The sequence below is a fragment of the Theropithecus gelada genome, chromosome 6 (genome assembly GCF_003255815.1).
Source record: "Theropithecus gelada isolate Dixy chromosome 6, Tgel_1.0, whole genome shotgun sequence".
In the NCBI taxonomy this organism is placed as follows: Eukaryota; Metazoa; Chordata; class Mammalia; order Primates; family Cercopithecidae; genus Theropithecus; species Theropithecus gelada.
The window spans coordinates 108,108,567-108,133,638 of record NC_037673.1 but is presented as its reverse complement, the minus strand read 5'-3'; the positions used below and the strand labels follow the sequence as shown (position 1 = coordinate 108,133,638).

The 25,072-nt window shown below is 37.8% G+C and overlaps 1 protein-coding gene across 1 annotated transcript in view; it reads left to right on the top strand.

Moving 5' to 3' along the window:
* EPB41L4A (erythrocyte membrane protein band 4.1 like 4A) overlaps positions 1 to 25,072 on the top strand; it is a 255,122-nt gene that overhangs the window by 92,391 nt on the left and 137,659 nt on the right. Inside the window, exon 2 of the mRNA XM_025388701.1 lies at positions 17,899 to 18,003. Coding sequence (XP_025244486.1) covers positions 17,899 to 18,003 — 105 coding nt within the window. The remainder of the gene's footprint in view (positions 1 to 17,898; positions 18,004 to 25,072) is intronic.

Here is a 25,072-nt window from a genome sequence, read left to right as displayed (position 1 = left end):
TTCCTGTATGTCTCTTCTCCTTAAAAGAATTGCTAAATTGTAAATTCCTGCTCATGTTAGCTTCATGTAGTTACACTGTGCCACTTTTCCCTCTCTTAACCTTTCGTGTCTTTAGAACTCTGTCTAGTTAGAGCATATCCTGAAAGATTTCTTCAGATTGGGTTCATTGATTAAGTAGCTTCTAAGTTCTTGCATGTTGAAAAAAGACCTTTTGCTTGCCCTGACAGGTGATCAACATCTTGGCTGGGAGTTTTCTCTCAGGAGTCAATGTTTAATTGTGCTCTAGTTTCCAGTGTTGCATTTGAGAAATCTAATGCTAATCTGATTCTTTTTCCTCTATAAATCCACTGTTCAGTTTGTTTGACTACACAGTTTCCTTTTTATCTTTGGTCTCTGACTACTGATTCTGTGAAAACATTGCAGAATAACCTCTAAATAAAGCAAAACCCAGTTTATTGCTTACTGTAATAAGGGAGACTATTACATTGACCATATCAGAGGAAGGAGGGCAAAGATGGGGAATTAATGAGACTTTAGGGTCTAGTTTAAGGTACGTTGTTCAATGCAGGGATATATAATTAGACAATGTTTTTGATAAAATAAGATTTGTGGGACTGAGTAGAGAGTATTTACTTAGTAAGGAACAGTTGAGTTGCCTGGTCACATAAGTAAGTTTTTGGAAGGTTCTGAAAGAAACAGTAAAGTTATTTGTAACTTCATTTTCTTGGGTCAGAGTTCCCTTAAATAGTGAAGTCATGTTAATGTAGACAGTTGAATAGTAAAGTCATGCTAGTATAGATAGTAAGATGTGTGATTGCAGATAATTTGTGTTGTCAGTTTAAATATTTTACCAAGCCTAGGCATGTGTCTTTTCTTGTTGCTGCTTAAACTTGCTGGCAGCCCTTTCAGTCTAGAGAATTATCCCTTCTTTCATCTCAGGGAGGTTTTCTTTTATTTTGTCCCTCCTTTCCTCTTCCCTCCTTTCCAGTTATGTCTTATTTGTTGTTGTTTGTCCTCTAGGAAAGCCTGTTATCTGCATGTTTTGTCTTCTGGTTACATCTTCCATGTCTCTGATGTTTTTACTTACAATGTCTGTTTGATCTTTCAGAACACGAATGGATTTTTAGCAATGACTATACCTTTTTTCATCTTGTCCATTGAAATTTTAATTTCAGAAATCAAATAGCTTTAAAAGGCTTTTCTTGTCTTCTAATTGTATCTTCTTGAAAGTCCCATTTTCCCCCTTTACTTTCTTCTTTTTCTTTTTTAAATCACTAGATATAACGATTATTATTATTTTGATGTTTATTTTCCAGTATTTAAAAATGCATATATTTTTATAAAATTGGAATTGTGGAAGGCTACTATTATAATTTAAACTTTCTACAATAACGTATTTAATGACTACAGTAAACTATGTAGCATTTCACATTGGATGGAATTGGTGGAATTCCATTTAATTCTCTATTGTTTTATGCAGAATATATAATTCTGACAATTGACAATCATCTTGTATAAAAATTTTAGGCACTTAAAGCTTCTGAGAACACAGTCTATAAACTTTTTTTTAAAATTATACTTTAAGTTCTAGGGTACATGTGCACAAGGTGCAGGTTTGTTACATATGTATACATGTGCCATGTTGGTGTGCTGCACCCATTAACTCATCATTTACATTAGATATTTCTCCTAATGCTATCCCTCCCTGCTTCCCCGACCTCACGGCAGGCCCCGGTGTGTGATGTTCCCCATTCTGTCTCCAAGTGTTTTCATTGTTCACTTCCCACCTATAAGTGAGAACATGCGGTGTTTGGTTTTCTGTCCTCGCGATAGTTTGCTCAGAATGATGGTTTCCAGCTTCATCCATGTCCCTACAAAGGACATGAACTCATCCTTTTTTATGGCTGCATAATATTCCATGGTGTATATGTGCCACATTTTCTTAATACAGTCTGCCATTGATGGACATTTGGGTTGGTTCCAAGTCTGCTATTGTGAATACTGCCGCAATAAACATATGTGTGCATGTGTCTTTATAGCAGCATGATTTATAATCCTTTGGGTATATATCCAGTAATGGGATGGCTGGGTCAAATGGTATTTCTAGTTCTAGATCCTTGAGGAATCGCCACACTGTCTTCCACAATGGTTGAACTAGTTTACAGTCCCACCAACAGCAATGGCAACAAAAGCCAAAATTGACAAATGGGATCTAATTAAACTAAAGAGCTTCTGCACAGCAAAAGAAACTACCATCAGAGTGAACAGGCAACCTACAGAATGGGAGAAAAATTTTGCAATCTACCCATCTAATAAAGTGCTAATATCCAGAATCTACAAAGAACTTAAACAAATTTACAAGAAAGAAATCAAACAACCCCATCAAAAAGTGGGTGAAGGATATGAACAGACGCTTTGCAAAAGAAGACATTTATGCAGCCAACAGACACATGAAAAAATGCTCATCGTCACTGGCCGTCAGAAAAGAGCAAATCAAAACCACAGTGAGATACCATCTATGCCAGTTAGAATGGCAATCATTAAAAAGTCAGGAAACAACAGGTGCTGGAGAGGATGTGGAGAAATAGGAACACTCTTCTGTCTTTTTCACAGACACTATTTGTTGTGGTTCTTCATCTTGGTCTCCCTCATTCAAGTGGCGGAGACCCCCTACATGGGTTGTAATTTTTCTTTGTCTTATGATGGGTTCCTATTTATCAGGCAGGCTAAGAGCGCTCTGGAGCAGTGGCAAAACATCAAGTAGTGGAAGACAGGTGTGGGGTGTGTGTGTGTGTGTGTGTGTGTGTGTGTGTGTGTGTGTGTCAGTCATAGTGGATGGCTATAAGCCATCAAACTGGGACCCATCAGCTGAGGTATGGGAAGGAGGCTTGGTTCTCAAGAACAGTTTGGCTCACCAGCAGACCTTTGAGGTCTGCTGGGGTTGGTAGGATTAGACAGTTCTTCCAAGCATCCACCCCAGTGCCTTCCTAAGTAGAACCAACTTAGATTTCTGGCTAGGGCGCTTTAGGGAACTTTAAAATCTGTGGTTTACCCAGGTGGGTCCTTTAGCTCTGACATAGGGAATTTGAGAGTGTTGTTCTTAGCAGTTTTGATAGAGCTTTGACCTCATTCTCAAACTGTAGTTCTCCCAGTAAAGTATGAGTGCATGTTAGAGCACAGGTTCTAGAGCTAGTCTGGTTTTTAATCCTGGCTCTGTATGCATATTCTTGGCTAAGTTACTTAGCCCGTGGTTTCCAATGACCTTGTCTCTAAAATGAGGAAAATAATACCTTCTTCCTTGACTTGCTATGAGGGTTAAATAAGTGTCATATTTTTGAGAAGATGCAGTGCTATTAGAACAGTGCCTGCTACATGCAAATAGTGTTTAGCTGTTATTCTTATCTCTAACTCAGAGGGCTGCTCTGAGAATTAAATGAGTTAGCATACGTAAAGTATAATATGTGCCAATAGATGTTATTGTTACTGGTTTTATTATTTTATATGATTATGACTTAGGTAATGTTGAACTATGACACAAAAATATTAATGAAGCCTCCCTTTATCTTTTAAACTTAGAATTTCCCCCAGATTAGAGAATTTTTTTTCAAAAATTACACAAGTTTAAAGTTGGGAGGCTAAGTGAGTTATAAACAGTGTTTCTGCTACAGCCACGTAATGGGGCTGCCTTGGCTGGCAAAAAGTAGTATGCACCATCTTCAGTTAGTATAGGTTAAATACACCTATGCATTGGAACTTTTGCAGCAAATTTTGGCACCTACTGTGCTGTTATTTGAACATTTACTATTGTATTTTAAAAAGCCCTTTTTATTTGGGGAAAAAAGTATTCTTTAAGTATTCTTTTGGTTGTGGTACATTAAGGCCAGGGCAGAAATGCTCCCCAAATGAGTAACTTGAAGCAGAAGTTAGATGTGATAAACATTATTAAAATAGCTCAGCAACTGCCATGGTAATAAGCTATGCTGTTATTAATTTAGGAGAGAGCATTTTCCCAAATAATGTAGATAATAATGCAGTATGTTTTTCCATCAAATAAAGCAGTATTAAGGCAGTTGCAGATTTGTGTGCCATAAAAGAGCATCCCTCTGCTTTCCTGTGATTCCTGTGGGGAAATGAGTACTGGATTGTGAAATGCCTTAAGGAATGCATCCTTTACACAGAATGCTCACTTTGGTCATTGTGCTACTGCAGGAAAGGTGAGAAGAAAAGCAGGTCAGGAATATATCTTGCGAATGTCATTTTCTTGTGGCCTTTTCACTTCTACCCCAACCCCAGTGCCCATTGGTTTTCCAGTCCTGATCTGGCAACATCTTTCCTCTTGTAGCTTCTCTGACTCTTGTCATATTCTCTCTTGTGTGATCCCAAGCTTTTTGAATTGTCTCTCCATCTAGCATCCTGACGTAAACCAGCTCATAATTATAAATTTCGTACATACTGTCCACTGACCAGGCAAGATGTGAACACCCTGAAGTCTCTGTGACCTATAATCTCATGACCCTTTCTTTCAACCTTTCAGGAAACTTGAGGTCACTTACCTTTGGCCCCTCATGGTGGGGGCACCAGCTCAGACACATGCATGGGTTGGGGAGTTCCCTTAAATGAATGAAGTAGCAGAGTTTTTAGACCACAGGGAGTGGAAGACACCTGTAAGCTGGAGGGCCCCTTTCCCACTTAGCAGGGAAGCTGCAGGGATATTCCTGCTGATTTTTGCCATGTGCTTTGGGCTGCTGGAAGAGGCGGAATGTAACATTTCCTGATCTTTCCATCACTACATCACCCACTGAATAAACAGTGGGCTTCTGTTTGTGACCTCTGTGTGAAATATGTCAGTGGAAATAAATAATGAGAAAGTAGCTTGTTTCGTCCATACTCTCCTTCAGCCTCTCTATCTCTAGAGCTTTTCTCTCTCATGTGGGATAACTTAAGTTCCCAGGCTATTCTTGGAGAATTGGAAACAGGCTGTTAGCAGGAGGACATTAGCCAACCCCCTGCCCCACTGTTACTGCAATTTTAAAGAATTACCCTTTTGTAGAATACTTTAGTGATAACAAAAGTAAGAATAGTTATAAATGTTAAAATGACTTTAGTGAAATGCTTCTTGGGTCACTTTAGAGGGCTTTTGTGTTAAGGGGGAAAGTTATAATGTGTCATAAAACCCATACTTTCAGCAGAATCCTGGGTTATGTTGTATGATGGAATGCAGATGACTGCTAGAGAGTGAGTCACAGCCTTCTCCTTCCTCTTTTCTCACACAGCTTTCTTCCTTCACTGGTCCCTGAAAAAAGGAAGAAAGGACTGAGAGAGTTGGGCAGGGTGGAAAGAAGGGAGCAAGATGCAGGGTGACCAAGGGAGTTCTATTGGATGGAAGAATGAGCAAGGCCTGGAACTTCTAAGGTGCCTTGAATAGGAGAGGATGAGTGATTTCATTTAACTTTTGAAATAATTTCAAGCTTACAGAAGAGCTGTAGGAATAATACAAACAGGCCAGGCGCGGTGGCTCAAGCCTGTAATCCCAGCACTTTGGGAGGCCGAGATGGGCGGATCACGAGGTCAGGAGATGGAGACCATCCTAGCTAACACGGTGAAACCCCGTCTCTACTAAAAAATACAAAAAAAAACTAGCCAGGCGAGGTGGCAGACACCTGTAGTCCCAGCTACTCAGGAGGCTGAGGGAGGAGAATGGCATAAACCCAGGAGGCGGAGCTTGCAGTGAGCTGAGATCCGGCCACTGCACTCCAGCCTGGGTGACAGAGCCAGACTCTGTCTCAAAAAAAAAAAAAAAAAAAAGAATAATAGAAGAATACAAACAACTCTATATCCTTCACTTACAGATGCAGTTGCTAACATTTTACCACATAGGCTTTATTATGATTTTTTTTTCTCTTATTGAACTACTTGTGAATAAATTGAAAACACGAGACTAGTTAGGCTTTAATGCCTAATACCCCAAAAGGATCCTCTACTACATAATCACGTCACAACTATTCAACATCAGGGAATGAGGCAGAGCACACTCATCTAATCCACAGACCCCAGGCAAATGTTGGTTGTCCTTTAGAGCAAAATAATCCAATCTAGAATTATTTATTGCATTTTCTTACGTTTTAAGTCTACTTCAGTGTAGAACAGTTACTTGATACTTTGATAACCATTCTGTTTTTGAAGAAAATAGGCCCAGTATTTTGCACAATGTTCCTCATTTTTGGCTTACCTGATGCTTCTTCATTATTAATTTCATCTTGTCTGTTTTTTAGCGGGAAAAACTTGGAAGTGATGCTATATTTTTTGTTGTTGTTGGTTCATCCTTTTGGGTGTAAATTCTATTCTGTCTTTGACCTTCACACACTCATTTTAGCATCCACTGATGATTCTTGACCAAATCAGTTGTACTTGTGATGGTAGTTTTCTTATTCTATCATTCCTTCTACATGTATTAGCTGGCATTTTATTGTAAGGACACATTTCTCTTCTTTTTATTTATTCACACATATATTTATATTCACTTGGACTCATGGATTTTTCTCATAGGAAAAATCCTATGTAATCTGATACTATAATTTACTTTTTTTGTTCAGATTGTCCCAGATTTGATTAGTGAGAGTCCTGTCAAGCTGGCTCCTAGCTTTCGAAATGTTCTTTTGAAATGCCTCCATCATTATTTGAACACTGTTTTCATTTTTGGTGCAGTAAGTTATTTCAGGCCTTCTACTTTCCTGTCTCAGCCTTGGAATTAGTCTATTTTCCAAGGAGTGGAGAATATTTAGAAACCAAAGATGTGGGTACCAGGTGTGGTCATTGCTATTGAGGTGTTGTTGCTCTGTTTCCTATAACAAGCTATGTGACAATACTCAGGGACATGCTTCGTGGTAACCCATAAACAAGGGTTGAAGGAAGGGTTACAGCATAGGGAGATTGAAGGGGAGTATGAAATAGCATTTAACTGGAAATTCTTGAAGTTTTTCTATAGTCCATATTTCTTGGCTGAGAACATTTGAGTCTTAATCTGCTTATCTGTGGTTGTGTAGTTCTGTAACAAACTACCCAACATTTAGTGGCTTGAAACAACAGTTATTATATCTTATGACTTGTAGGTCAGGACAGTGAGCAAGGCTTTGCGGGCAACTTCTCTCCATGTGGTGTTGACTGTGAACACTCGTTGGTATTGATTAGGCTAGTTGGAGTGAACTGGAGGGCCAAAAATGTATTCATTCACAGGCCTGATGTCTTAGCAGGGCGTCTGAAAGGTTGAGCTTGAGTCCCACTTCTTACGTAGTCTCAAGGTCTCTCTACGTGGTTTTTCCAGTAGAGTAGTTAGACTTCTTTCATGGTGACTCAGGGATCCTAGACAGTGATGAAACTCAAGAATATTCTTTAAATTGGTCTTGAAAATAACTCTCTACTCTGGGAATTCTGATTTCTATTGCCAAAGAATGCCATTACACTTTATTTAATCTCTGACTTTCCTTGTGGACTGCTTGTTTTGTTTCTTTTGGTTTTATTTTGTTACTGACGGATTTTTGCGAACTCCTAACAAAATTGATAGGAAAAAAGAGAAGGCAAGTGCTTGGTTAGTGCAATGATGCTGCATTGATTAATTTCTAGAGTTTTAGTTAGCCATCCCCATGACCTGTGGGCAAGTCACTCATCTCTCAGATCTGAGTTTCCTCATCTATAAAAGGAGGAAGGACTGGCTTTCCAGGTATTTAAGAATCAGAATTGCCTATTTCGCAATATATGTCATCAAGGACATTCCTTTGTTTTTTAGTATAGTAGAGTGATTCTCAAGCTTTTAAGTCTTAGGATCTCCTTACACTCTAAAATTATTGAGGACCTGGAAGAACTTTTGTTCATGTGAGTTATCTCTGTATCTGTTTACCATTATTATAAATCAAAGTGGAGAGATTTTTAAAATCATCCAAAAAACCCATTTAAAAAATTACTTGTCAACAAAAATAGTTTTATATTTTCACAAAAAAGATGTATTGTCCAAAACATAACAATTTTAGGAGAATGACCTTATTTTTACATTTTGGCAACTCTGATATCTAGCTTAACAGAACGTAGCTGGATTGTCATGTCTACTTTATGCATCATCTGTTGTGATATGTCTTGTGACCTCTAGAAAACTCTGTAATTGTGAGAGAAGGGCAAATGACAAATAACAAACTAATAACATTAGGATTATAGATCTGACTTCATGGACCATCGAAAGGGTCTCTAGGCCCTCCAGGCTTCAAGAATCACTGCTGTTTTAGAAGGAGCTCAGGATTTTAAGTTAGATGTTTCTGGGTTGGAGTCCTGCCTTTTCCCTTTCTTTCTGTGTTACTCTAGCCAAACTGCTATTCTTTCCCAACCTTTGTGAACTTATTTATAAAGCAGGAATAAAAAATGACAAGTTTGCATAGCTCTTGTAGAGATTAAATGAAATAAAGTACGGGAAATCATCTAGTGTGGTTCTTTTTATATAGATGATCAAGATAATTTACTGTCATTTCTTTCTTTTGCTATAATTTGAAATATTACAGAGATGAGTGAAGGAAAACATAAAGCATATAACAAGTTTAGAGAGAAAAAAAGATGTGGTAGGTTGTCAACAAAGATGGCCACCTGTGATTCTTCCAGTCACTCACTATATGTTCATGTCATTCCTCCTATCAAGAGATGGGATCTGTTTTTGCTCCCTTTCCATCTGCACTGACCCAGTGACTTGCATTGATCAATAGAGTGTAGCAAGAGTGATGTTGTGCCAGATCTAGGCCTTCAGAAACTTGGCAGCTTCTGCTGTTTGTCTCTTGGAGCCCTAAGTCACCATGTCATGAAGTCAGATTACCTTGCTAGAGAGAGAGAGGCTTTAGAGGGTGAGTGGCCCAGCCAGCTTCCAGCCATTCCAACCATCTCAGGTGAGGTGTCAATATGTGAATGAAGCCATCCTAGGTTTTTCAGCCAGGATGGACCTCTCCAGCCAACACCAGATGGAGCTGATACCAGCTGTCTCTTCTGAGCCCTGGCTAAATTTTAGGATTATGGGCAACTTGTTGCTTTAAGCCACTGAGTTTTGAAGTTATTTGTTATAAAGCAGTAGATGGCTGAGAAAAGCTCATCGGTATGAATAAACTTTTATATATGAAAAATATAAATATTAATAGCACCTAGAAAAATACGTTTTACTCATTTTTTAATGATTAAATGAAGATTTTCCTCATCTGGAGGGTGAGGGTAACTCTTAGACAGAAACAATAGGGGTCGGACAGTGGGGGTGAACAGTGCCTCCCCTAGGAAGGAATTACCTTTGGTACCTGAAGAATGTCTCCTCCATGCCCCCACTTTGCCTTATCATAATGGCCTAAGCTAAAAAAGTTAACGTAATTTTAAGTTTTCCCAGAGAACTGGGAATGTATTGTGGTCAAAATACTAAATGAAGATAAAGTGAATTTTTAAAGGCATAACATTATAGGAATTTTTTGCAGGGTTCATTTCCCCTTTGTGAAAGAGTAAGCTGTTTGTCTCAGATGTAATAGTTATCATTCTGTGCAGCTGGCAGAAACCTGCCTTTCTGGTTTGTAATGTCATGTTAATCTGCGAAGGTGTTATTACTCATTTGAAATATTCTTTGTTCTGGTTGAAAGCCTCGCTGATGATATTTTCAAATAAACTTGTCCTACTTGTGAGTCTTTCTCTAAGTTTATAATCCTTCGGTAGCTCTATTCTTTCTGGAATGTTGCTAGTATGTCAGTAATGAAAGTAATCTATCTCATTTGCTGAGAGTTAAGTGGAATGCAATTCACAATCCAGAAATATGTCATAGGCATTTACTCTCATTTTAAAAGTAAATTAATGTATTGTTACATTGAGGTGAAGTTTTGCTGATTAGTTATAAAAAAATCAGGTGCTCCCTTTATTTTTATTTTCTTCTTAACTGTCTCATATCAAGTCTTCTTTATTTTTTTGATGATGGAAAATCAAATTTCTGTCAGATTTCTTTTATTGCATAAAAATTTGCGTGCAAGTTTTAGGTATAAAAAGGTAATATGGCTTCCTCAGTTTTTGGTGTTTTATCCATTTTAAAAATAAGACATTTATTCCTTATGCTACCTTTAGAATATATTGAGTCTATTGGAATTATATGTCACTGAAACAAATGTGTATTTTAAAATTAAAAGTAAACTGAATCTCTCTGTATCAGGTGATATAGCAAAATACATGGATCTGGTCAGCTTTTTCTTTAATTTCATAAGTCTGATTGGTCAAGAAAAATGGAAATCTTCATAGGAAACAGGAAGAAAGGTTTAATTTATTAATTTATAGACCACCATGTTTTTGGCCCTTGGTATTAATTCAGTGAACTTTTAGGCAGCTCTTATTGAGAATGAGTTATTGGACTGCGTAGAAAGTAAGTGGTGTGTGACACTCAGCGTGTGCTTTCCAAATGTCTAAACATAAGTAGGAAAGTTAACAGAAGGAATAAATGACCATCTTAAGAGTGCAAGAGTGTAAGTATCAGAGACAGGCAAAAATAAGAGACTTGGTAGGTTCGATGGAGGGAGAGGTCATAATGAGGTTGAGAGAATTTGGACAGGCTTTATGAAGAAGGTGGCATTTTAACTGGATCTTAAAGGATAAGAAGGATTTTGACTATGACATAGAGCAGGAAAGATATCCCGGGGAGACCTCCTGAAACCTGAAATGGGAAGCATTTCTTTCAGGTTTCCAGATATCCCTCGCTGATATTTCGGGTGTTACCCAGTTCATTCTCTCAAACATCTCATTAGTGGAGGTCCATTATTATCTAAGACAAAATTTTAATTTATTGATTGATTTCAGAAAGTCCTTGGGCATGTTATAGTTGTACTTTATTTTGTGTTATCTCGTGAATTCCCCATTTTGGCAGAGATTTCTTCTGGAAATGATCCGAAGAAAACTGGAATGGGACTTAATATCATTTTTATATCTTTTTTTTTTTTTTTTTTTGAGATGGAGTCTTGCTCTGTCACCCAGGCTGGAGTGTAGTGTTGCGATCTCCGCTCACTGCAACCTCTGCCTCCCGGGTTCAAGCAGTTCTCCTGTCTCAGCCTCCCAAGTAACTGGGACCACAGGCTTCTGCCATCACGCTCGGCTAATTTTTTTTTTTTTTTTTTTTTTGAGACAGGATTTCACATCGTTGGTGAGGCAGGTGTGGAACTCCTGACCTCAGGTGATCCACCCGCCTCGGCCTCCCAAAGTGCTGGGATTACAGGCATGAGCCACCACGCCTGACTGACTTTCATATCTTTTCCTTTGCAAAGTATTGAAAGAGGTAAGGTTAACAATCAAGGTTTCATTAAATTTCAAATGAAACTAGCCACCTGACTTAGAAATGAAGCCCCTTTTCAGCATGTTAAGGAATGGGGGTGCGTAACTTCCACATTGGTATATAATGGCCTGTAATAATAGTTTGGTCTACCTGTTCAAAAGGCTTAGGAATAATTCAGATTAAAAAGACTTTTTTGGAGGGTTGGGAATTATGAATTGTTTATGTGTAAACATAGAATTAATAGCTCATCACCATGCTCCTCTATGCATTCCTTACCTAACACTTCTTGGTGCATGAACCAAATTGACAAACAAACTGCCTCCAAAGCAAAAAAAGGAAATGACTAATTTCTACCTGGTTGCCTTTTCCTTTCAATAATTTTTTATGCAAGTAATATGTGTGCCTGGTTGCTACTCAAAGGCACAAAAGGAATTTTTTTTTTCTTTTTGTTTGAGATGGAATCTCACTCTGTCACCCAGGCTGCAGTGCAATGGCATGATCTCAGCTCACTGCAACCTCCTCCTCCCGGGTTCAAGTGATTCTCCTGCCTCAGCCTGCCGAGTAGCTGGGATTACAGGTGCGTGCCACTACGCCCAGCTAAGTTTTTTTTTTATTTTTAGTAGAGACAGGGTTTCACCATGTTAGTCAGGATGGTCTCGATCTCCTGACCTCGTGATGCACCCGCCTCGGCCTCCCAGAGTGCTGGGAATTCATAGACGTGAGCCACCGTGCCCGACCTGCAAAAGAACTTTTGATGATAACCAAATCTCTCCCTGTCTCACTTTCTCAAGAAAGTTTTCAGTCACTTTTTAGAAGTTTCTTAGTCACTTCATAGCCCGAGGGCTTCTCAAGGGTTCTAACAGGCTGGTCAAAGACTTCCCGTATCACATCACTTTGCATTATATTCTGGAATTCTGAAAGATATTCATTCTCCTTTCTTCTGGCATTTATTAGTGTACTTTTCCCATTTTCTAGAGAGTAAGCATTTGCTGGTATTAGGCAATAAATAAATAAATATTTCAATGAATGAAGTTATGTGTTTCATAATATCCTTTTTTCCTGTAAAAAATCCTAGAACTGGCCCCTTCCTGGACAAATACACTTTAATCGTACTTTGGTTCTTATGTCAGTTCTCTGTCAGTTCTTAATTTCTTTATTCAAAGATGATTTCTTCTGGACTTGAAGACTTTATACCTGAACTGTAAAATATTGGCCCATAGGCAGTCTTTACAAAGTACCCATAATAAGAATGAAATTATCTGTAAGTATAAGGGCAGGAGGCATAACAATGGAATACTGATTGGGCAAAGGGTTATTGGAAGAAGGCAGTTAGGGCAGAATGGACAGAAGTGTGAGCTGGTGATACATACCTCCACCCCAGTAGCTAATTTACCTCTGGCATCCATGCTCTCTAAGTCTTATCATATTACAGTATGACAGGTAAAAAGTTAAGAGGTTTTCATGGGCATGTTTGCTTGAAGTAGTGACCAGAAATACAGCATTTCTGAGACTCTCCTGGCCCTGCTCCAGGTGCCTGTGTAGACACACCTGCACTATACAGAAAGCTATAGAGGGAATCATGAGACGTCATATTTTTTTAAGGTCAGCACTGGATTTGTTGCATAACATTGGATGCTTGCTTTGTGTCCTCTACGTAGAGGGTAACAAAAGATGCTAAAGGATAATATTTGCAAAGCATTTGTAGCACCAGATTCTATATAAATGCAGAATTGTCACAAAAGATTGGCATGTTTTGGTAGTTTTGGAATGATTGTTTTGGAAAATTTTCAGATTTGATGATTTCTTCCTCTGCATGAAATTTTAGAATTTCTATATACTTTCTAAACTCCTGAGCTGGTTTTCTGAGTTTGCTTTTGTGTATAATCTTTGTGATTAGAGTATTAGATCCTTTTTATGCTTTATAAATCTGTTATCTTTATTTGAAAACCCTAACATTTCTACTGGACATAGAAGCACAAATATGGTTTGATTAAAGACAGAGTTGATTTACATATTTTTAAAATCTGTACCATTTCATTGTCATACGTAATTTCAGGCATAATTGTTTCCTCTTTGTTCACGAACGACTTCTTGTTTACCTGTTTGGGATAGAAGAATTAGGTGGAGTTGTGTGACTCTACCTTCTCTAGTTATTCCATCTGTTTCTGTCTGTGCCTAGATGGGAGAAAGGATCCATAAGTGAGATTAGATCAAAATGGAAGACTATCTTCATATGCCAGCATTACAGAAATATTTTGAATTAAGGGGAAAGGTGTGTGTGCACTTCCTACAGTAACCTGGAAAGTGAGAAAGTTTGATCTAAAATTTTAGATCAAAGAGACAGAGTCTCACTCTGTCACCCAGGCTGGGGTGCAGCAGTGCGATCTGGTCTCAATGGACCAGAAATGATAAGAAAAATTCCTGAAAGGCTAATGGGAAAGAATTGAAGGTGAAAACCACTGCCCAAAACATGAGCAAAAGAACTATGAAAGGTTGTAGTGATAGATTGAGTATTCCAAGCTTAGTGGCTGTGGATAGATGAGAATCATAGAAAGCTCTGGGTAACCATTAGTGTGATGTCTATAGAGCCTGTGAGATGCTCAGTATCTTTCCAGTAAATTCTTTTCATAGCTACATTGGACAGAATTTACTTTAAGAATCCTTTCTTGATGTACTTACACCAGGCATGCACTTAAAAAAGGATAAGCTTTTTGTATTCATCATGATATTTTTAGTATACAGTTGGATCCAATTTTCTGTACTGTTACTCACGAGTTTTACTTGTGATACTGGCCTGCCTCTTGAGCCAAGCATACATATTCAGAAAATGAAGGTGGTAGATTGCCTGAATGTTCCTATTTTGTACCTCAAGAATGCTGTAGCCGGGTGCGGTGGTGCATGCCTGTAGTCCCAGCTACTCAGGAGGCTGAGGCAGAAGGATTACTTGGAGGTTGCAGTGAGCCAAGATCACACCACTGCATTCCAGCCTGGGCGACAGAGTGAGACCCTGTCTCGGGAAAAAGATAGGAATGCTGGAAAATCTGGCTCAGGAATCAGTCATTTCTACTGCTTGTCACAGCTGATTCCATCTTTGGATGTCTTTGCTATTGGATACTCCCTTACTATTGGGAGCCACTCCGTGAATTAATCCTAAACTCTTGCTCAGAAGTCGAAGTCCTTGGCTGAAAACACAGATCATATGCCTGTGACCTGGCTGTCAGTTATTCTGGGAACCTGATTCCTGCCTCCACCAAGACTCACATAGGGGAATTGTTTGCACATTGGCAGAGGTTTTGATATGTACCCAGAACAAAAAGGACTAAAGTGGGAATTTCTCTAAGAAGGTTTGGCATTAGAAACTCTTTTAATGTAACCCACAGCTGAAAGGACAAACATCATATACTCATCTTTTATTCCCAAAAAGAAGTTGATAAAACTATTAGTCATTGATTAAAGGCCAAAACAGAATAAGACCAAAAAAGCAGAATTGAAGGAACCATCTGTTTGATTAAGGATATGCGTTAGGGCCATACACCAGCTATTATACTTAGTGGTGAAATTTTAGAAGCAATTCCATTACAGCCAGGAAGATGACAGGGTGCATGTTCTCAAAACTACTAGTTATTCTTTTATTGAGGTCCCAGCCAATGCAGTAAGAAAAGAAGAAATAAATGTGGAGGAGCATTTTGAAAAAGCATTTTGAAAAGTGATTATCTGAGAAGACTTCATAGACAAACTAACAAGAATTTAGCAAGATGGCTGGGAATAAGACCGATAGGGAAAATTAGTTGGCTTTCCAATGCATTAGCAATAGCCAGTCAGAAAGTAGAACAGCAATAAAACTAAAATACCTAAGAATCCGCCTGTGTTATTTTCTATTGCTGCATAACAGATTATCACAAGCATAGTGGTTTAAATGTACCGCCGTTTATTATTTCACAGTTCTGTAGGCCAGAAGTCCACGACGTCATGGCTGACTTCCCTGCAGCGTCCTACCAGGCTGAAATCAAGGTGTTAGTCAGCTGTTGTCCTTATTTGAGGGCAATGGGGAAGAATCAACTTCCATACCCTTGTCAGTTGTTGGCAGAATCCCGCTTTTGTGGTTGTAGGACTGAGGTTCCCATCTCTTTGCTGGCTGTTAGCTGGGGGTTCCCCTCAGGTTCTGAGGCTATTCCCATTCTTCTCAGCCCCTCCGTCTTTCAAGTGACAGGGACGTGTGGAACCCTTCTCATGGTTTGAGTATAGTTGACTTTCCCCCTCCTTTTCCCTTCTGCTGGAGAAAGTGCTATGCTTTTTAGAGCCCATGTGATTAGGTCTACTTCAGTGATCTCCCTATCTTACTGTCAACTGTGCCATATAGCATAATACTATCATAGGGGTGCTATTCTCATTGTGCAGTTTCCAGAAGTCAGGACAGGACATCTTTGGGGGTGGGAGGGCATTTGGTAAATTTGCCTGCCACAAAGTCTAAATAGAATTTTGTAAAACCAACATAAAAAGTGTAAAATATCCTCGAAGGATATAAAAGACAACCATAGAGGTTTCGCTCTGTAAATATCATAGTATCTACACCTCCCCCTACCACATCATCTGGTCTGTCAGTTACATTTAAATGCAGTTAAACCCCCAGCACAATCATTTATTCAATTGGGTAGCTGGTTCTAAACGTTCCTGAGTGGAGAAAAATGTTTAAGAACTGGCAAAGATAGTTTTGAAAAAGAAAAATGGATATCAAACAAATTAAACTACATATATTAAAATCTTGGGGGTATTGGTTCTGGAATAACCCATGAGCTAGAATACTGGGGATTCATTTAATAGATGATAAAGTTGTTTCAAATCAACAGGGAAATGATAGCTTTTTTGGGAAATGGTGGTGCAGTTGTCTATCCATTTGGAAGCAAAGTTAGACCCTTATCCCAAGAACAGCAATAATTTCCAGATGAAATGAAGAGCTAAGTATAAGTAAAATTCTACAAGTATTTAGAAGTACTTAGGAGAATTTGCTCATAAACTTTGGGTTATGGAATGCCTAACTCAAAGGCTAGGAAATGCAGTTGGCTAGTAAGCACATGAAAGAGTGCTTGCTTTTATTAACGTCAGGAAAATGTAAATTAAAACAATTCCTTTATTCCCTTCTTTTTTTGCTCAATCAGATTGGAAAAACATTTTTGCAATCCAAATGTTGGCAAGGGTGCGGGGAAAACATATACTCTCATCGAATGAATTGTAATGGTCTTTTTGGCAGTGCCTACTGTAATTATGAGTATACATATCCTTCAGATGAATAATTTCACTTCAAGATTTTTACCCCAGAGAAATACACAGGTACATGAGCACAGAGACATTTACAGACCACTATGGCATTGTGATTATTGCAGAAAATGTCCAATAACCTAAAGATTCATCATGGAAGGGCTTTTTGTTTATAAATTATTTAATGGATTTTGAAAAAGGAACCAGTTAAAGTTAGCCAAAGTAATTTAGAGGAAAACAGAATACCTATGGAATTTGTAACAAGAACTTTCTTCTCCTGGTGTGTACTTTTATAACCTCATATTGCCCATTTTATAATAAATTTAATAAAAACATTTCCCTCATGCTAACAATCCATTTTCTAAAAGCAGTGCAGTATTAAGTGCTCACCATACATGGATAAACACATCCTGGTAATTTTCTGAGGGCAGATGAAACTGAACAAAAGCCCTCCTTTATTACCATAATGGGAGACTTGTTGTGGGATTTCTTTTATTATCTTGTTATCCCAGCCAGAGATGGGGCAAGAGAAAGGAAGAGGCTGTATCTATACCTATACTATAAAAATGGATTATTTTCTAAACTTATGTGGTGTGTGGAGTAGTGCTTGCTGATGAAGTGTTTCTTACATGTGTGAATATTTGATTTTTAGTATGTTAGATGATAAGAATCTTAATTTAAAGAATCTGTATATGTAGTAGGTGGGGAGAGAAGAGATTAGCTTTTTAGGTAGTTATCAGTATTTAAAAAGCAGCCAAAAGAAAAGTTTTGTGTCTGTGCTTATGTGAAAGAGATAAAGTGAAATATCTTCACAAGGGCTTTTGAGGACATTAGCTTTAGTAGCTTTAATCTATGGGTTTATTATTTGAGGAGTGAAGATAAAAGCTTTGACTATTGTTAATTTTATATATCTTCTGTATTCATTGTGAGAGTAATGCTATAGGCGAAAATTGCTTTTAAAAATGAAAGAATGGTGGAATTTTTAACCAAAGTGTTTTTTTGATGCATTTATTAGATGTTCTTCATATAAAAGATTATCTTTATTAAAAGAATTTTGTCCTGAAGATAATTTATAATCCGAGAAGCAAGAAGCTTATATTAATTTAAAACCCACTATGATTTCAAAAGTATTTTCCAAAGCAGTTTCTATAATACACTTTGCTTTAAATCACATTTTTTTTCTTCGTAATTGAGGCACAACTTACAGAGGGAACCATGGTCTAATACTATTGCTGCTATTGTGAGTGAAACTAACAAAAGATGAGAACCATGATTGTGTCCTATTTAGGAGCAAAAAGGCAGCTGAAAAATATAAAACTGAATTATTTTTGCAGAAGTCAACGAAAGGTTCCATTGTCCTTGACCACGTATTCCATCACATAAACCTTGTGGAGATAGATTATTTTGGGCTACGTTACTGTGACAGAAGCCATCAGACGGTGAGTACGGTGACTCTGTTAAATTTTTCTGGTTATAAATTTCACTCTATCTCTGGCTTTTCTTGATACGGTTTTAGGTGGTTAGGTTCTTTGTCACTGAAAAAGACTGAAAATCTCAAACATGTTTTCCCCTGATAATTTCTTTGCATTTTTTCCTCTTCTGCCAAAAGTCTATAGAGTTGCTGGATTCACAGCTTCTGTACATGTGTCGTCCTCTTTGCAGATGGCATATGTGGTTTCCAGATTTGCAACCTTATGAGAATGAATGCAGAGCATCAGTGCACATGGAAGACTGAATATGTCATTTAATATGTGTTAGAAGGCAAGTGGCTAGTCTCTTGAAGTGCCAGATATTAATTGCCTTTTAAGAAAGGGAATGGTTAGAGAAGAAATACAGTGTAAAAAAAAAAAAGTGACTACCTAAGTTTTATAAGTGAGATAAGCTGTTACAAAATAAAATAAGTAGAGGTTTTTTTATTCATGAACCTGATGAAATAAGAGTAATAAAGACAACTTAGCTTTTAGTTCTTATGTCAGTTGTTCACAAAGGTTAATTCAGAAGGTCTTCCAGTCTGGAGTAGAGAGTTCCTAAGAAATTCATCACAATGGAAAAACTTTGGAGATGAAGATTTTGAAGGATGAAAGGATATTCATTAATGTGACTTTTGGTTTAGTCTGAGAAAGATCTTAGCTTCAGATAGGCACAGCTTCATTATGCAGAACGTTCACATGCTTATCTCAGAAATTTGACTTGCCTTTTATTTTTCATCCTATTCAACTGCTGTTGAGATAGAGATGTTCTCCTCTTCCTTCATTTGTTCTCCCATCCTCCACTGGGTCTTTTGTGGTACATTCAGTGAAGAACATGATTTTCTGAGTGGTGTTACTGCTATTGATGGTGATCACTTGTTACTTTTCTTGAGCTAGTTCCTTAATCTCTTCTGTGTCATGGGAGGATTTAATAAGGTTGGAATGAAAAATTGAGTATGTTGGATAGCTTTCCATAGAAAGGAATAACTTTCTAAAGGCTAGTGGTCATTATGGCATGTTGCAAAAAAGGGGAACAGACATGTTTAGAAGTCCACTGAATTCTATCTTGTACAGACCACGAATAAATATAGCAGAACTGTAAATTTATACAGAAAGATTAAATTGAAGGCTAAAGAAGGTATCATGTGCTACATTCATATTTTTGAAATAACATTTTTTTCCTAGCAGAGAAAACTACAGTTTTCTGATCTTACCTACTATGTCAGACTTTCCCTGGAAAGATTGACTGTCTTGCTAAAGTTATATAGACCTTGTCTGTCTCTATCTTCCCCCTCACCCTTTTTTTAACTTTGCAAAGGAAAAATGTGAAAAGCTAGAGAATTTCAAAACAATGACCCCTACTGTAGCAGTTAGCATTGCTAGTTTATTGAAAGTTTTGTAGGGTTTAAATTAAGAACATTTTTTCCTCTTTTACTCCTAAGGTTTGGCATTTATGATGGTGTTTATAGTACAGGTTTTCGGAGAAATGACACATTTAGAAGGAGAAAGCTCTGAAGTCATATTGTTTTGATGTGATAAGAATATCAGATGTGCAAAATGACATGAAAAAAGTATTCTTTTCCTCTTTTTGTTATATTCTAATAGTGAACTCAGCTAAAATAGAGGTGATTTGTAAACATTGCTTAGTCTTTGCATGTTCACATGTATTGTCTGATTACCTTTTAATTTTAGAAGGCTATGAGAATAAGGTAATGAAATTTTGTACTTCCTCTTGGCAACAGTTTCATCAAAAGTATATTAGAAGCAACCCTGCATATCTGACAGTTACTTAAAACAAATAAGGATTTAAACAAAAAAACCCTGTGTTAAAATAGTACAGGATATGGTTAAAAAAATCTTTGTCTTAAAAACCAAGTAATGGTTTTCATGAACGTCGATTGAATTACTGTACATTCGGGACCTCACATGACAGAGAAGTTGTCTGCACTGGAGGACCAGGAGAACCTAGAACCCTGGAACTCATCGTTCATCATCATTACCAACGTCATAATCAGTGCACCAGAGACTGTAAACATTTTTGTTTGTTGAAATTGTATGTTTAGAACAGTTCTCTAAAGTATTATTATCTTTCTATTAGAGATGATGAAACGCAAACTAGAAGGTTAAGCACCTTTCCTAAGGTCACATAATCAGCACGTATTAGGACCAGAATTCCACCCTAAGTCTGAGTGTCTCCAAGACCTTTCAACCACTATAATATCCTGACTTTCAAGACAATTGAAATTGCAGCAGCACCGTCTTCCCTTTAAAGAACTGGTGTATTTGTAATTAATCAGAGGCTGGAAGGAACTTCAGTCATCTTTTAGGCTTTCAGAAGTTATTATAAATGGATTGTGATCTGGTAGAATAGATAACTGCCTTTGGAGTCACAAGATAGGTTTGAGTCCTATGTCTGTTCCTAAAAAATGGTCAAATCACTTAATTTTTCCGAATCTTGATATGCTTATCTGTAAATTGACAATAAAATGCTTTTTCTCCTCAACTCTCAGGATTGATATAGGACTAAATCAGAACACATGATAGCTTTTTGTAGATGATAAGGTATTAAACATGTAAAAGGGCTTTCCTGTTGAAACTAGGATAGGAGCAAATATTGCTGGTGATACTAGTGGAATGAAGGAATAAGGAGAAAGTCTAGAAGAAAGAAAAGAAAAAATTAAATAAACTGTACATTCTTAAATGCCTTTGGAGATTTTTGAAGATGAGTTTTGTTGATATTGAAAGCAGTAATAAATATAAATGCGATATCTCAATACTACTTCTGGTTTTAAGATTAGTTTTGAAAGGGAAAGTGCTTAGCCTGGGCATAGAGCCTATTTTCTGTTCCACTCTGGCTTGTGCCAAGTCTTCTTGATCCAGACTGGTGTGTGTGGGGATGTAGGTCTCTTATATTAGGGCCTTGGTCTGACTTACAGAAAATTCCCAGAAATTATAGTTATGTCTTACTTTAATGTTAGCACTTGAGGCTCCTTTACAGATTATTCCTTGAAAGGCAGAAGTTGTATATAATTAGAGCTTTTCTCAGAATATGGAAATCAGCGTGGCATTGAGAATTAGGCTGCTGGATCTGCTGCCCTTTTACTTAAGAAGTCAAAGGAGGGGGAACGTGTGGAGCACACAGATGAACACAGCATGCAGACATTGTCTTCTGCCAGTGAACTCTGTTTTTGCTTTGCTAAGACAATAAAAGCAATCAGAAACTTCCCGCTTTCTTGACCACCCACCCCGCCCCCAAACACCTAGTTGCTTCTTACACTTCCTATCCTGTTACCAGTGTCTGTGAGTTGGATCTTACCACCTCGCTTTTTCTGTTTGGTGTCTCTCTACCCTACCTACTCCCTCCTTCCAGTCAGTGTTTGGCGTGTTCAAGTCTCTCCCATTTAGAACCTCCCATTCCCCACCTCCCTTGTCCTCCTCTATCTGCTGCCATCTTTGGCTCCTTCTGCACCACACATAATCTTCAGAAAACTTTGTCTAAATTTCTTACATTCACTTCTGAAATCCCATTGTTTCCTAAACGTATCACCATGCAGCTTTGATCCCAGTCACATCACTGAAACTGGCCCTGCCTTGCCAGTTGCTAAATCTAAGAGACTCTATCATTCCTTATCTTACTTGACCTTTCTTTTGCTTTGACACTAACAACTTGTCCATTCTTGAAATCTCTTTTTGTTCTTCTGGCACTATATTCTTTTTGTTTCTCTCTTTTCATGTTTTCTCTAGTTATTCCTATTCGTCCTCTCTACGATCATGATTCCACTACCTGTTCCATAAAATGTTGGTATTCACCAGGATTTTGTCCTTGATTCTCTTATGCTTTCTGTTCAGGCCCACACATTTAGTGCTACCTTTGCTAGTACTGTTTATCTCTGAGATAATTTCCTTAAGCATCTAAACTAAACTGTGTATGTATTAATATTTGTATTCTCTTCCCTGCCCCCAAGTACTCTGAGTATTGAACAAAAGTCCTCATCCATTGAGTTCTCGCAGGCAAGCTCAAGTGTGTCCTCTCTGCCATTAGTAGTGGCCCTCTTCCTTTCATCCTGATGCTGTACTTTGTAACATGTGCAAGGTTTCACGTTCTGTGATTGTATGTTCTGGAAAGTCCCTATAATGATTGATAAAACATGTATAAGTGATAATGTGAGTCTTGTTGCAAAGAAAGGAAGATTGTAATGTTGGATCGTTACAAAATGAAACTTACTATGTCAGATGTCTTCAAGCATCTGTTGGAGGAACAGAGGGGAAAGATCAAGAAGCAGAAAGTTCCTCTCAGGTAACCCTTTGACTTTATGAAGATCATCATAAGAAGCACAATATCCTGGGAGGGCTGACAACAACACATGAAGAGCATCTGGGAAACAATGATGGTGGGTGGCTTTTCAAGAGTCCAGGACCTGGAAGGGAATGCCAGAAGCATCTATAGAGGGCTCCACAGCACCGAAGCTCTCATTTTCCTGCTGACAAATGTGTGTTACTTTTCCTTGGTAATCTCATCTGTTCCATGGTTTAAATTATATCGAAAGACTGAGCCTCAAATTCCTATCTTCAACCCAGATGTTTCAGGAGGGACTACACTGTGTTAAAATTCAAAATCTGGATTCAGACTGTATGGGTTCAAACCACAGTCTACCTGGAGAGCTGTGTGTCACTGAGTGAGTCTCCCTAACTTTTCTATACCTCAGTTCCTCTGTTTATAAAGTGAGGCTAGTAATAGTACCAGCTTCATAGGGTGGTAGTGATGATTGAAGGAATCTATAAAAAGTACACAGACTAGTGCTTTAAAATGTATGGTCCACATAATGTTTTAGCTGCTATTCACTACTTGGATACCTCTCATGTATCTCAAAGGTAACATATTCAAAACTGAAGTCATCTTCCCCTCCAAATCTGCTTTTTATAAGAAATGTTTCTGAGATTAGTGATTTTCAAGATTTTTTTTTTTCTTTTAGAGATGAAGTCGCACTATGTTGCTTAGGCTGGTTGGTTTCAAACTCCTGAGCTCGAGTGATCCTCCTGCCTCAGCCTCCCAAAGTGCTAGGACTACAGGTGTGAGCCACCATACCAGGTCTACGATTTTTTTTAAAAAAACCATGTACTTGTGTATAATTTTAGATTGAGAATTAAAATTTTGTAAGTTTTAGCAGATCCAGGTCTTTGGTTTATCTTAAATATTGACATTGTAAAAGCAAATTATCATATTCCTTTTAAGTGTATCCTGTGAATTTATATTTCATAGCAATTTTGTACTCTTCATCTACCTTTACAAAAATATATGAACAAACTCTTTTTTAAAAATCAGAAACTTTTCTTTATTCCTTTTATGTCTTTAAACTTGTATTCCTATTCTACTTTCTCCCTAAAATGTTATTATATTTTTATTAATAAAATACATATATCCATAATATACATATAAATTGGTATTTTAAAAGTTTATTTCCTGAGATGTTAAGGATCTAATTGTTAGTGAACCCTAAGAGTAGTTGTTATTACCATGGTTGTCACTATATAATTAATTAAAACAGCAAAATACTATGCATTTTAATAATTATTAAACATATTTTCTGGGGAAAATGACAGATGGGGACAGGACTAGATTGCAGCTCCCACTCGGACAGATAGTGCAGTGTGTGGAGACTTGCACTGTGAAATTCTGCTCCAGAACTATTGCAGAAATATACCAAGAAAGCTGAGAGAATCCACAGACCCTTTGAAGGAAGCAGATTGCTCCTGCAGGACCCCAGAGACACTGCAAATACTGTGCTGGTATCCATGGCTGAGAGATATGAGGACGGTTCACATCACAGGACTCTGTGCAGATAACCCTTAGTATCAGCCTGGAGTCTGGTAGCCCTGCTGCGTGGCTAGATCCAGAAGGGAAATAACAGTTACTGCATCTCAGCTCTCAGGAAGCCACATTCCTAGGAAAAGGGGGAGAGTGCTACATCAAGGGAACACCCATGGGAGAAAAGCATCTGCACAGCAGCCTTGAGCTCCAGATCTTCCCTCTAACATAGTTTACCCAAAGGAGAAGGAACTAGAAAAACAATTCTGGTAATATGATAAAAGAAGGTTCTTCAACACCACCCAAAAAAGCATACTCTTTCCTCAGCAATGGATCCAAACCAAGAAAAAGTCGCTGATTTACCTGAAAAGGCATTTAGAAGGTTGATTATTAAGCCAATTAAGGAGGCACCAGAGAAAGGTGAAGTTCAATTTAAGGAAATCAAAAAAATGATACAAGAAATGAGGGGAGAAATCTTCAGTGAAATAGATAGCATAAATAAAAAACAATCATAACTTCAGGAAATAAAGGACACACTTACAGAAATGCAAAATGTTCTTGAAATTCTCAGCAATAGACTCGAACAAGCAGAAGAAATAACTTCAGATCTCAAAGACAAGGTTATCAAATTAACCCAATCTAACAAAGACTAAGAAAAAAAGAATTTAAAAACATGAACAAAGCCACCAAGAAATTTGCAATTACATAAGTGACCAAACCTAAGAATAATTGGCATTCCTGAGGAAGAAGAGGAATCCAAAAGTTTGGAAAACATATTTGGGGGAATAATCTAGTAAAACTTCCCCAGTGTTGCTAAAGACCTAAACATCCAAATAGAAGGAGCTCAAAGAATACCTGGGAAATTGCAAAAAGATCATTACCTAGGCACATTGTCATCAGGTTATCTGAAGCTAAGATGAAGGAAAGAATCTTAATAGCTGTGAGGCAAAAGCACCAGGTAACCTATAAAGGAAAACCTATCAGATTAACAGCAGATTTCTCAGCAGAAACCCTACAAGCTAGAAGAGATTAGGTCCCTATCTACAGCCTCCTTAAACAAAACAATTATCAGCCAAGAATTTTGTATCCAGCGAAACTAAGCTTCATAAATGAAGAAAAGGTAGTGTTTTTCAGACAAACAAATGCTGAGAGAATTTGCCACTCCCAAACCAGCACTATAAGAACTGCTAAAAGGAGCTCTAAATCTTGAAACAAATCCTGGAAACACATCAA